Source organism: Lycorma delicatula, chromosome 8, assembly GCF_047948215.1.
Source record: "Lycorma delicatula isolate Av1 chromosome 8, ASM4794821v1, whole genome shotgun sequence".
In the NCBI taxonomy this organism is placed as follows: domain Eukaryota; kingdom Metazoa; phylum Arthropoda; class Insecta; order Hemiptera; family Fulgoridae; genus Lycorma; species Lycorma delicatula.
The window spans coordinates 96,565,930-96,580,141 of record NC_134462.1 but is presented as its reverse complement, the minus strand read 5'-3'; the positions used below and the strand labels follow the sequence as shown (position 1 = coordinate 96,580,141).

General features: G+C 27.9%; 1 protein-coding gene across 2 annotated transcripts in view; it reads left to right on the top strand.

Annotated features, from left to right (window-relative positions):
• The first annotated feature begins 1,888 nt into the window (after positions 1-1,888).
• Best2 (bestrophin 2) overlaps positions 1,889-14,212 on the top strand; it is a 380,716-nt gene continuing 368,392 nt past the window's right edge. For both annotated transcript variants that reach the window (XM_075372465.1, XM_075372464.1), the window contains exon 1: positions 1,889-2,104. In XM_075372465.1, coding sequence (XP_075228580.1) covers positions 2,034-2,104 — 71 coding nt within the window. In that variant the 5' untranslated portion in view covers positions 1,889-2,033. The remainder of the gene's footprint in view (positions 2,105-14,212) is intronic.

Sequence of the window (14,212 nt, the reverse complement as noted above, 5' to 3'; positions counted from 1 at the left end):
AATACCTTCGCAAATTACAAAATGGCGGCCATGTTTATTTTTCAATCCGTTATATCTCCCCCATAAATACTAGTTTTATCAAAATTTATATTATTTGTTAAAATTTTATTTTGAACAAAATTACATTTTTGAAATTCGGTTAACAAATAGCCGAGTTATGGCAGAAAATTGAAGTTGTAATTATGTGGGTGTTTTCATGTCCTCCACTTTACGTTCAATTCGATGAAATATTAATTGTTTTTATTTTTGTTGTTAATTCTAGTATTGTAAATTATTATCAAATTAAGTAATAATTTTGTCAACATAATAGATATAAAAATTATGACACAAAATTACAACTTCAATTTTCTCCCATAACTTGACTATTTGATAACCGATTTAAAAAAATAAAATGCCATTTTATTCAAAATAAAAGGCTTAATATTTTAGCAAATAATATAAATTTTGAATATATAATAAAAGAAATTTAAAATATATAATTAAAGAAAATTTCTAAAAAATTAAAGAAGATTTTAAGAAAATTGTTTGGAAAATTTGAACATAGTATTTCCTAAATATAAATAAATTAAACTTTTAAACGGAATGGAAAACCAAATACACAGTATTTTTGTTTTTTTGTATGAATGTATTTGTGTTAACTAAAAATAAAATTTAATACATATTCTGAGATTACAGGCAGAGTGGATTCTTCCACGTTGAGATAATCTGTTCATACCGTTTCTGTAAATTTTTTGTATTTTTATAAATATTCAGGTTTCAGTTTTTTTCATACAGCTAACGTTGTTTATATATCTAACCTCATTTTAAATTAAAAAAATAAAAAAAGAATTTTTTTTTAATACTTTTATATATAATCGCATCAAAAATTGATGTCATTAGCGACTTATCAGTGTAATGTTACTGTACCGGTATATTTGTAGTCTTGAACAAACTCGGGTAGACTACACCTTCCTACCGGGCTGGTCTGGTGGTTAACCCGTTATCACAAATCAGTTGATTTCGAAGTCGAAAGTTCTAAGATTCAAATCCTAGTAAAGAAAAATGTTTTCATACGGATACGAATACTAGATAGTGTATACCGGTGTTCTTTGGTGGTTGGGTTTCAATTAACCACATATCTCAGGAATGGTCGATCTGAGCTTGTACAAGACTTCATTTACATTCATAATATCATCCTCTGAAGTTATACCTTACGGTGGTTCCGGAGGCTAAACAGAAAAAAAGAAAGAAGGTCGACTACGCCTGAAGCGTGTGGTTAATTAAAACCCAACCACCAAATAACACCGGTGTCCACGATCTAGTGGACATATTAGAATTAGAAAAACAAAACTATAAATAGTAAAAATCGAAACTTTTTGTTTTTAGATAATTAAAAAAAAATCTGAATAAATTTAAAAAAAAATAAATTAATAATTAAAATTTTCAATTTTAATGTTTCGGAAGCGGTGCTAAATTAAGGGACATTAAATTATAGGAAATTATTTGTTTTTAATTTAATGAGACTTCAACAAGTCTAAACTTAGTAAAAAATTTAAATAGTTTATTTTTAATAAAGTTTATCTTTATAGAATTTTAATTGCGTGTTTCCTTTTTAACAGGATTTACAAATAATCATGAAATATTAATTATTTTATTTGTAAAATATAAATAAACTTTACTTATCAAACTGCATTTAAAATAATAATAATAAAAGTATTACATCTACATTTTTAATAATTAAATAAATAAATAAATAAAGTAAAATAAACTATTTAAATAAATAAAAATATAATATATAAAATAAATAATTTCTCATAAGTTGGCAATCATTTTTAAAGGTAATATTGCATGTTGGTACTACTGTTGGAATGCGGTGTTAAGTCCACCTGTTGAATTGCAGCAGGCAGTCGGCTGTTCGTTCAGTCAGTCAGTGATCAAGCTGTTGTTACGGTAGTGTCGATATTGTTGGTTATATTTATTTTTAAAATCAGTTTTAGTTATTTATTTATTTATTCACAGTTAATTTGTATATTTAACAAAAACCATAATAAATTATGACAGTATCATATTCAAGATTAGTTGCTAATGGCAGTAGTTTTGGTTGTTTTTGGAGTATACTTTGCAAGTAAGTACTTTACTGTAATGAGAATTGTATCAATTTTTTTTTATTGTGCAGTATGAATTATACATATATTTATTAAAAAATAGCTACTAAGCGATACTATAAGACTTGTCTATTACGCGTAATGAAATTTTAAAGATTTTATTTGTATTAATATAAACTATAAAGAGCAGTATTTGTTATCTAAACCATAACAATATAATTCATATTATTGCAATCGCCTTTTACAATAATAATAACACAAAGCATTTTTATAGCGAGAGTTATTACGTACCGTTAATTTTAATAATCTTTTAAAGCTTGCGTTTCATTCCTAATTGTTTTTGTGTTGTATTTCAATTTCATTTTAATTTGATATGATACCGTTTAATTCTATTTAACATGAATTTACCACGTCACATCTTTATTCTTTTCTTATATTTAACTTTTTATCTATTATTCCCTTTCTTCTTTTTTTAATCGGTATTTATTAAATAAAGGATTAATTTTATAATTACAAAAAAATTGTTTTGTTGTATCGTCAACAAATTTTTAAATCCATTTTTAAATAATAATTTGATGAAATTTAAATAATTATCGGATTTAATCTTTTTGTTTTTCTTTATGAAAATAATTATGTGTATATATACATATATTGTTTGTAGGTGACCATCTGCGATTTATTTTATAAATTGTATTGTAAGATGAATATTTACCTAGTTTTTTTTTTAATGTAAATAAATAAACTAAATCTTTTATGTCTAATCGATACAAAATACTACATTACATACTTCGCATCAGGAATGGATAAACTAGTTCATGATAAAAGATAAAAGCAATTTCCCTGGGTAGATAGATGGAAATTGCGATAAAAACTTGATCAAAACATCATCAAAAAAGTACACAGTTAAGAAATAAAATATAATTACGATTAAAGTTCACATTAATTATTTAAATTATAAACGCATAAAATAGTATTAAACTAAATACAAGAAGATATGAATATAAAAAGTAATTCGCAGTTCATAAGGCTTTAATGAAGGTTATTTAATATATTTATATGTTTAACGGATATGCAGAAAATCCAGGGTTCTGTTTTTAAATTTTAGTTACTATTATTTTTAAATTCATTGACAGAGTGATTATTTTTTTAAAAGTAAAAGTAAATCTTTTAAATGTATTTAGAATAAGTCGGTAGGAAGGAGGTTTTTTTAAACAGTTCGATAATTTACTACAAATCATGATAACGGAATCGTAATAAGAGCTCTTTCTAAATAAGCCCAAAGTACTGCGATTGAGTTCTGTAATCTGGTTTGAAAGAGGTGGATATTCTTATTTTTTGAAGAATAAGTGAATGTTTTTTTTAGCCAGGATTGTACATTTATAAATGTATACACAAGGTATGCTAATGCTTTTAATCTGGAGTATATCCCGAGTAAAATCTATACTAATCGGGTCAATTTCGATGATACTCTTTTTATCTTATTACGGAAGTTCGCTGCCGAATCCTGTTACGAATTTTTCATGATAACTTTGGTGGAAACTTTTGAATTAAGTATTATGTTGTCTTAATAGACGACATGAATATAAATAAATAAATGTTAATTCTGATAGGTACATAAAAATAAATTATCCCGTCATTATAGGATAAATTATAAGATAAAAAATAAATGTCTTTAAAGTTCATATTAATTTTTTAATTACAAACATGAAATAATATTAAGATAAATACATTAAATATAAACAATTACTTTAAAAAAAATTAAAAGCCGATGTTGAAAATTATTTTGAACTCTTATTTATGTACATTTTGACCGGGGTGCAGATAAAATAAGTTACTTGTATTGTTTTTTATTATTATCATTTAAGAATTCATCAGCAGAATAATATTGTTCTGTAAAACAAAATATTTTACTTGTATTTTAAATAAATTGGTACGAAAACGTTTTAAACTGTTCGGAAATATATTAAAAATGGCAACGGTACGATAATAAGGTCGTCTTTCGTAAACCAAAGAGTTATACGAAAAAGTTCTGTTGTCTGGTTTGATAGAAGTGGTTTATTTTTTAGATAATTGATAAGATAACTTTTAACAAAAATTGCACATTCATAAATACAAACACACAGATAAGTTAACATACTTAATTTTCTTAGTATACATCTATACTATTCATGCTTACGGGCACTAGATAATGATCTGACAGACCGAAACTCCTTCAGATTACTGGAGGGAGCCTGAAGGGATGACTGTATACGAGAATGTATGTAGGCATAATAAATATTTAATAATGAAGACAAACTTAGCCTTTCATTACAGCGCTTTAAAACTAAACAGTATGGCTTGATTTTGTTGCAAACGAAATCAGTTTCATCATCTCAAGAGAACATTTGTCTCATGAAATTTCGCTTTGTAGACAACAGAAATACTATCGTTGTCATTAACGGGATTTTTATTCTTGCGATCAGTATATTTTCCGCTTATTTACTGCAATAATCGCTTAGTATTTTATTTTCATACATTAATGATATGTAAAATATGTTTTTCTTCTAATATTTATTTTCTGTTTTCTCACGTTTTAAGGAAAGTATTTGGGAAATTTGAGAGAAATAGTAACGTACATATTTATTAATTCTAGAAAACTTTCTCGTAATCGGTTGTAATTTTTTAAATAATCTATTTATTTCACCTTTTGACTTTACTGAAGTGTATGTTTTTCTGTCAAATATGTTTTATTTAGGCATATCAATATCGGATATAAAACAAAAATTATACAAAATAAAATTAATTTAAATAAATTAAATAAAAAACTTAAAAAAGACAAAAACATACCGCCCTAAAAAGTAAAATAAAAATAAATTCTTTCTTTACTTTCATTTTCTTCAGTGCGATTCTAAATTAAGAAGGATAAGTAAATTATTCGTTAATGTTTTTAATTTGGTGCTAACTTCGAATTTACGCCTATTTCAAAATTTCAATCACATTAAACGTTTTTACTTTTTATAACTTATTTTTGTTAATTTTTACTTCCTTGTACGAAGTAAAGGAAGCATTGTGATCGCGAAAAATGTTTGTTTCAAGATTTCAATGGAAATATCCATTTTGACTAGTTTCGGCGTGACGTTTGTACGTACGTATGTATGTATGTATATATGTGCCTCGTATAACTCAAAAATGGTTAGCCGTAGGATGTTGAAATTTTAGATTTAGAACTGTTGTAACATTAGTTATGCAGGAAAATGTCCATAAAAGTCCAAAATCCAAATTTGTTTTGGATTTTGGACTTTTTCTTAACTGCAGTAATAAGGCCTCATTGAGAGCTTTTCAACGATATATCACAAGTGGTATTTATTTTCATTGGGTCCAGAGTTTTAACGAAATAAAATTTTAATTAACGAAATATTTGGATCTTATCAGTAACCGGTGTGGAAGGCACACCGGTTCGAATCAGACTTCATCTCCATTCTTTTTTTTTAACTATTTTTTTAAATTTATTAATAATTATTAACCTTTCATTGTAAAAAAAATTACATTAAATAAGTATTCAATAACAAAAAAAAAAAATCAGAAGTTTTTAATGAAATAAAATTTTATTACTTTTAATTTTAAAAAAATGTGTAAATGTAATTTAATAGGCGGTACAAGGAAGGTCCACACCAGATTGTATTTATATACAATTATTAATTGAATTTAACCGGCCGTACGATTTCGACTTAAAATGGGTTTCAAATTAATTAAAATATAAATAATTTAATAAATTTATAATTGTTTGTAATATTAATAATAAGAGTAAATAATAAATATTTTCCTATGACTACATATAATAATTTTTTTTAAACTTATATTTAAAAAAAAAGATAAAATCGGTCAAGTTCCGTTAAAAAAGATAGATACGGTTAAAAATTAAATTTAAACGGTACACTTATTATTATAAATTATAACAGTATACTATAGATAATACTAGTAACAGAATATAGTATGGTTATTTATCATTTTTCCTTTAAAGGTAATTCCACTTCCAGATCATTTTTGATAACTGTTATTTATTAAAAACCCCTATTTTTAATAACAAATTTATTGTATCATGTAATTTCTTATATAATGAAAATCGGCAGTTAATTAATTTTGTTCAAATATTACCTTTTGATCTATTTTCATTTGATTTAATAAAAAAACAAATATATCCTTCCGAGTGATTTTTGCTTTTATTGTTGTATTTCAAACATTTTGGGAAACAAACATGTATTGGAAACGTTTTGGCCTTTTCTGTTTTCCCCCACAATGGTTTTTTACGTTACCTTTTTTTTTGCCTCAAACCAGTTCCCCTCCAAGGAAGGGATCTAGCCGGGTCTCCGGTCTTTTCAATTTCCCCCGAACTAAAGGAGTCCTCGGTCAATCATCGAGAGCGGCCCACTTCAGCGAACCGCCATCTCATGATCAGAGCTGCCCTTCCTGTATTTCCCTACCTCCATAGTACAACATTAGTTAAACATATCTGGTTACTTAGTTCAACATTGCATATTATTACTAGAAATTGGTGCTGCTGCCTGTAATTAGTCTGTGTCTATTTCTAGTAAAGGCAGTTACTTTTATACGGATTTGAATACTAGATCGTGGATACCGGTGTTCTTTGGTGGTTGGGTTTCAATTAACCACACATCTCAGGAACGGTCGAACTGAGACTAAAAAACTACACTTCATTTACACTCATATATATATATATATCATCCTCTGAAGTAATACCAGAAAGGTAATTTCCGGAGTCTAAACAGAAAGAAAAAAAAATTCTGTTTCTAGTTATTGCGCTGTGAAGATTTCGTTGTTTCGTTTAGTTAGGGAGATTGATTCAAAGTAGAAAGGCGTTGAATTTTCGCAGCTGAAAGGGATTCTTCATAACCCTCGGCATTGCAGTAACGGGCATGAGATGATATTACATCTTTCTGATAGAAATGATAGATGGAGGAGTAACAAAACCGTCTGCAGGACTGAAATCTGTCTCAGAAAGAACACTTGTTACAGATTAGTAAATTATTATTTGACACGATCATTTTATTTATTTATTCGTGGACTAAATAATATACTACCACCGCTTATTGTACATAATACTTAATTAGGTTGAATTAATTAGGCGATGTTAGCGAGCGTAGGCTAAGTTTGGTTAGGTTATATTTTTAATTTGTAATTATAACCAATAATTTTTATATTTTTAACATAATGTTTGTTTTTAATGTCAGTACGAAATGAAATAAAATAGTGCAGAAAAATTGCTTTGTTAAAACCTTATTACATCTAATTTTTAGCGTCAGTGTGTAGGTAAAAAATAACAGTTATTATTTTTTTAATGAGTTTAAATAGTTATTCTTTTAAAAAAAAACCTTGTGAAGGAAAAACAGAAAAAAACAGAAAATTTTTGTTTTCAATGCATTAATGCTTTTATGTTCAATGCCATTTTTTCGCAGTTGGTATGACTGAATTTGTGGACGATAAGTAGAAGATACATTTTTTTCTTGATTAGAAAATTTTATTTTAGCAATTTAAAAAATCATTCATTGTAATTGAATCGAATACAATTTGACTTTATATACGGATAAAATCTATCCAAATGACGTCTTTAGATCCGTTATAATAGCTGATTGTCACGGCAGTAAGTACTCCTAATACTATTATTGTCCGGGAAATGTGAAAAAATGATTAAATATGTATTTCATCTAATATTTAATATTAAATTTTGGATTATTAATACATGCTACTTCAAAAAATAACTGTAAGTTTTCAAAATGTAGAAACGGGTCGTCGGATACCGGTAAATATATAATTTATGAGTACCAAAGAAAATATTCGAAAGAAATATCGCATTACCTGAAATCGTTCTTCGGCTGGCGAAAAATAATTTGATGAGATAATCTGTGTTTTTTTTTTTTTGTTCTTCCGAACCGCTAAGGATCACGTTTGCATAATAGAGTAGTACACCGACTGGAATGTCACTCGTGGCATTCGCAGCGATGGCATCCTGGCCGAGGCGGACTTAAATATGTCAAAAGCCGAGGTTTTGAAGATGATCTCCGGTAAAGCTCGTAAGGGCTCGGAACGGAGGGGGTTGGTAGAGGTTGTCTTTCCCTACGGGGTCAGGACTTCTTTTGTTTTACAGTATTTTTTCATTTTTCACTTTGTTGTTGTTTTTATCTTCCTCAGCCCACTTTCTTCCTATACTCTTCTTATCTTTCTTCTCTGGGAACTTAGATTTTGTATTAATTTTTTGAATTTGACTGTATTTAAACAGGTTTCTTTAGAGATTTAAAAATTTTTAATATAGTTTTTTACTTCTTTAAACCGGGTAGTTTAATAGTTTTACTATTATAAAATTTAAATATTTGTTTTGTTAATCTGTTTTTGTTCATTCTGTATAAATGCCCATAAAGTTGTAATCTTCTTCTCCGGAAGGTGTCCTTTATTTTTTCTAAATCTTTATAAATTTCTGTTTCACTTTTTAGTTTATAAATTCTTTCCTGGTAAACGGAACCGTATATGTTTCTTAAAAATTTTTTCTACTTTAAAAAGGTCTTTATATGAAACATTTTGGAAACATTCAGCGTCATATAACGCCTCCGGAAGAATTACTATTTTGTAATGTCGGAGTTAGGCATAATACGAAAGCGATTTTTTTGTTTTCATATAAATTTTGTGTTAAATTGAACGCTAACGCCATTTCTGAGTTCGTTCTTAGAGCTTCCTTTTCTAGAACGTTTGGCGTTATTACTTCTCCGAGATATTTAAATCTTCTACGAGGTAATCTGTTTTATAATGTAAATATTATTTTTTTGTAGCTTCATAACCGGATTACAGAGCGTGTCGCATTTTACGAGTAGCGACATTTTTAATCGCTGATTAAATCATATGCTTTTAGAGCAAAGCTAAATTCTTAACGAGAAAATTTACCTAATCCGATTTTTGTTTTGTTTTTTCATTTATCAAATTCAGTCTCTAATTTCTCGAATTTTGAGGGATTTATAAAACTACAGTAAAAGATTCGAGTAAGATTGTAGAAATTTTCTTCTTCACTGTTCAGCGTACCGACTAGAAAATTTTATCATTGTCATTACAATATTATTACTGTAATTGAAGCATTTTATCGGAGTGAAAATAATTTTTATTCCTATTTTATCGTTTGCTACCTTTATCATATTACAGGTAGAGGATAAATTTTTAACATTACAATTTTTTTGGGGGGCAAATTAAACAAAATATGATAATTTTAGGTATTTTATGATATCTTAGTACAGAAATTTGTTCAAAATATTTTTTTTTATTTTGTTAAATAAATACCTATCGTCGATCGTAAGTGTAATAATAATAATTTTCAAATTTATTGCTGGAATAGGGGCTCTATTTAATGTTGTAAAAAAAATCCCAACAAAAATTAAACGACTTCTTTGCCGGTTTTAAAAAATATTTGTAAACTGAGACAAACTTTTTTTAAATTGTGTTTTTTTTAAATATATATATATTTAAAAAAACATATATTGAATTATTATAAATTATTATATATTGAATTATTTATTTAGCGAGGTTAAATTTATTCTGTAGATTCTAAGTTACAAAAAGATAATGCATAAAATTAAAGAAACGTTACTAGTAGATTTTATTTAACAATCTACTACACTCCGTTTTTAGCCAAATTATCGCCATTTGGATCGTTTAATAATAATCCAGAAGGAATACAGGTAATAAATTTTAAGCAAATCTTATTGAAATTTTGACCGGGAATTCACCGTACAGTAAGGTAACAAACAGGTTTTGGCAAACGGAGAATTTGTGATAATTAAAATATAAATTTAATAAAACTAATTAAGTAATTTAAATTTATTTATTTATTATTTTAATTAATATATTTATTAATTATTATCAGTAGTTATTGCCCATAGTCCGCCCACTGCATAATGTGTATGCGGTCATATTAAATTCAATTCATTCGTGTGGTTCAGTTGCATAACTGGAGGTCGCATTGCGTTGCATTGAAATATTGTAGGCTAGTTAGGTCGTACCTTAGTTTACTGGAACAGAACTCGCATTCTTGCTTTGTTCCAATTCACAATTCATATTGTTGTGTTTATTCAACTTAATATGTGCAATAGTCACTATTTTATTTTACTTAGACTATACATTACATTAAAGTAAGGTGGTGTAGTAAAATGATAACGGAGATAATTCCTCCATTTAAGAAGGGCTATATTATACCATATTCGATGTAAAAGTAGTTTATGTGTGTATATGTATAGTTATTATATATAAAACTACATGTAGATTTAGTTATTATTTAATTGTATATTACCTCTGGATTTTATACAGGCTAAATCTAGAGTATAATTATTGTTTTATTATACATTAAACCCTAAACACATTTGATTCCAATGAAATTGTCTAATTTTATTGGGTGTTCAAGGTAAACAAAGATATTAAATATTTTAAACGTGTTTAAATTTATTTAAATATTACTAAACGCAGAAATATTCTTAGTTCTATCGATAATGATTGAATTTTATTCGACGTCCCACACGGAGTACAGCTGGTGGGGGAGCAGACTATATGTGTGTGTGTGTGTGCGCGCGCGGTTATACTACGCATGCGCGGAAGTACTTTAATTATATTAACTGAAGAGAATCATATTATGGAATATCGTAAAAATATTAATTGCGAGTGGGCTATGAAGGAATACGTTAATACATAATAGTTATTTTTATGTCTATGGAGCTTCAAATCGGTCCCAGGCTTATAATTTAAATTTTAAGTTTCTTTATCTAACATAAAAGAGTAAAGATGATGTAATCATTGTAAAATTTTATACTGATTTTTATAAAATATTTACTTAATAATTCGATTTTTCTTCAATGTTCAGCGGTTGCAAAATATTACCTGTAATGAAGATATATGTTAATATGATGTGAAACAATTTATTCATCATTTGATATTTTTTCCCAAAATGCAGCCTTAACGATTATTTTTTATATTTTGATAGCAATCAGTAGGTCGGATTAGTAGATCGGCTGCGCAGTACTATCTAATGGTCGGTAATGCGCAGCCACCAAAGTCCCCTAGACGGTCCAAGGCAGTCCAAACAAACTGTATCAAGCACGGCTTTATAGTTCATAATCTCCTTCTTTTTTTTGGTCGATGTTTAATTCACCATGAAAGTGTTTGAAGTTTGCGCATGGTTATGGGTTTGAAATATTATTCGATCGGGAGATATTTCAGATGAAAGGCTGCAACAGTCGGCCTCACAGATCGACAATATTATTGCTATTCTCACGATCTAGCGAGGTCGGATTTCGACCGACTAAACGGAAAATGAAGAATCGAGGATAATGAAAAGTGATTTATGGTCTACCCTTGTAACAACCTAAATAAACAAGCTGTACTATCCGTAGGAAAGATTAAGGATTCTTTTAAGCAGTGGAGACACCGCTCATAGTCTCTCGATTGATCAGAGAATTTTTACTAACCTATGATTTTTTTCTCAACGGCTTAAACATATAATGCAACAAGATCTTTGTCCTCGAAAAGGGGAGAAAAATCTCGACCGTCCCTGAAAATTGTTGGAATGTGAATATATTTTTCTAAACTATAACTCGTACGTTCAGATCCCTCATCCGAAATGATCCCTAACGAGTGAGTAACAAAATTTGTCCCCACAGAGAAGCGGAGTGCAGTTTGAAATTAAAAAAAAAGCTTTTAAAAATTTTCGAAATTTTTTGTTTGATTTCACGGTTAGCGAATAAATTCCAGAAAGGAAATCATTTTTCCTGACATAGGAAACAGAAAAATTACGGTATATTTAAAAAAAATCTGATGACACCACATAACTTCCTTGTATGCCTATTAAATTACATATACACATTTTTTTTAAAATGAAAAGTACATAAAATTTTATTTCATTAATAACTTCTGATTTTTTTTTAAATTGAATTATTCATCGTAATTTTTTTTTTACAATGAGAGGTTAATAATTATTAATAAATCAATATATTTAAATAAAAAACGGGGATGAAGTCTGATTCAAACCGATGTGCCTTCCCCTTGTAAGATCCAAATGTCTCATTAATTAAAATTTCATTTGGCTATAACACTCGAACCAATGAAAATAAGTACCACTTATGATATATCGTTGAAAATCTCTCAATGAGGGCTTAATACTGCAGTTAAAAAAAGTCTAAAATCCAAAGTTTTTGGATTTTGGGCTTTTATGGACGCTTTTTATTCAGTCGATTGCAATCAAAAGGAGAGTAATGGGGGGGGGGGGGCTAGATTACCACAGTCCTAAATCCAAAATTTCAACATACTACGACTAATCGTTTCTGAGTTATGAGATACATGCGTACGTTGAGACGTCACGCCGAACTAGTCAAAATGGACTCAGGAATGGTCAGAATGGATATTTTCGTTGAAATCTGAAAACCGAGATTTTTCCCGATCACAATCCTTTACTTCGTACAAGGAAGTAAGAAAGGGAAGAAATTTCAAGAAAATATCTTTCAAAATATAACTGAATTCAGGTTGTTTTTTCTCTCGATCAAATGTTTTAAAACGTCATGAGTTTGTAAATTATTAAAAAAGAAGTTTCTCTGACCTTTTACGATATTTAAATATATTTTCCGATAAAAAATTAACTATGTTTTTTACCTGTCTTATCGTCAGATCTTTGCCTAAAATATATCACGACTTATTACATTAAAGAAAAGAAAAAATTGATGATAAAAATGGTTGGACATCTTATTAACATTTCTAATCATCATTCTGATATGTTAAGTTTTCTAACTATTATATGAAAAAATTGTAAGCCTTTTCTATGATGATTGACTAAAAAAAAAAAATCGAAAACGGGAAAGTTTCCTAGAATCGATTTAAAATAATTAGCACAACCTCTAAATATTGCCTTTAAATATTGTTTCAGTAGTTTTTATGTGATATTAACTAAGTAATAGGTTGATAAATTATGATTACAATTCAAATTTATTTCTGTTCGATATGAAATGAAATATATATATATATATTTGTACTTTAAGAAATTCAAACAATAATTCAGTTTATCTGTTTATAAATTTTTAATTTTTATGGTCGATTCAGCACATACGCTTAATTCATATTTCAAGCTTGATCGGAATTCGAACCTAGAATCTTCTCTATTGAAAAATTATAACGAACAACTTATCGGTTTTAAATATTAAAAAAGTATAATTTATTTGTATAAAATGAATAGCTATTTGTTTTTTAACAGTAATATAAATTAAATTTAAACTTCATCACATCGTTTAACCCTGTGGTGGGAATTAGAAATTAGTAATATACAAACAACGGTTTAGAAGGTGTTGATTTGGTTAGCAGGATCGCCATTGTTCGCCTTCTTTATAATATAAATTTTTCGTACAACTTAATTTTTTTTGTAATACTCTTTAATATAATCTGTTAACTTTATTATCATAACCTAATAATTTTGGCTGTGATAATTTGAAAAAAATTTAATTATTCGTTTTAACAAGGAAAAAGTTTCTTACGCTTTTTTTTAATAACAATTATTACAATTTTATTGTAATTATCTTTTTCTTCTTCTTTGACTTCCTATCCGTTCCGGATGTCGGTTATCATCATCGTCGTACCTACTACCTTGAATTTATCGCCTGCGGCAAGAAAAAGTTGAGTTGTGGTATTTACAAATCAGGTCCTTAGATTCTTCAAACCGGATGTGTTTCTCCTTCCATCAGAATGCATATACTTTTTCCTATCCTCACAAAATCCATTATATCAGATGAAATCAATCTGCTTTCATTCAACTATCGAAGTTTCCTGTGTTTTACAACGCGTAAACCTTTTTACCCCCTCACTTTTGTTCATCCTCTGAAGAATCTTTACGTTAGAAATAAAATATATTCATTAAGTAACGCGTAATGGTACATTTTCTATTTGAGAACCTTTCGTCTGTCTTATATAAATCAATTTTTTATTATTTTTAAACGATTAAAAAGGAGGAAGTTCTTAATTAGATCCATATTTGTTTTCTTTTAGTCTTAATTTTCTTCGCTAAATTTGACCTATTTGACAATGATTTATTCTGTAGAAGAAGGAGCTCCTCTTGTAGCCCAATC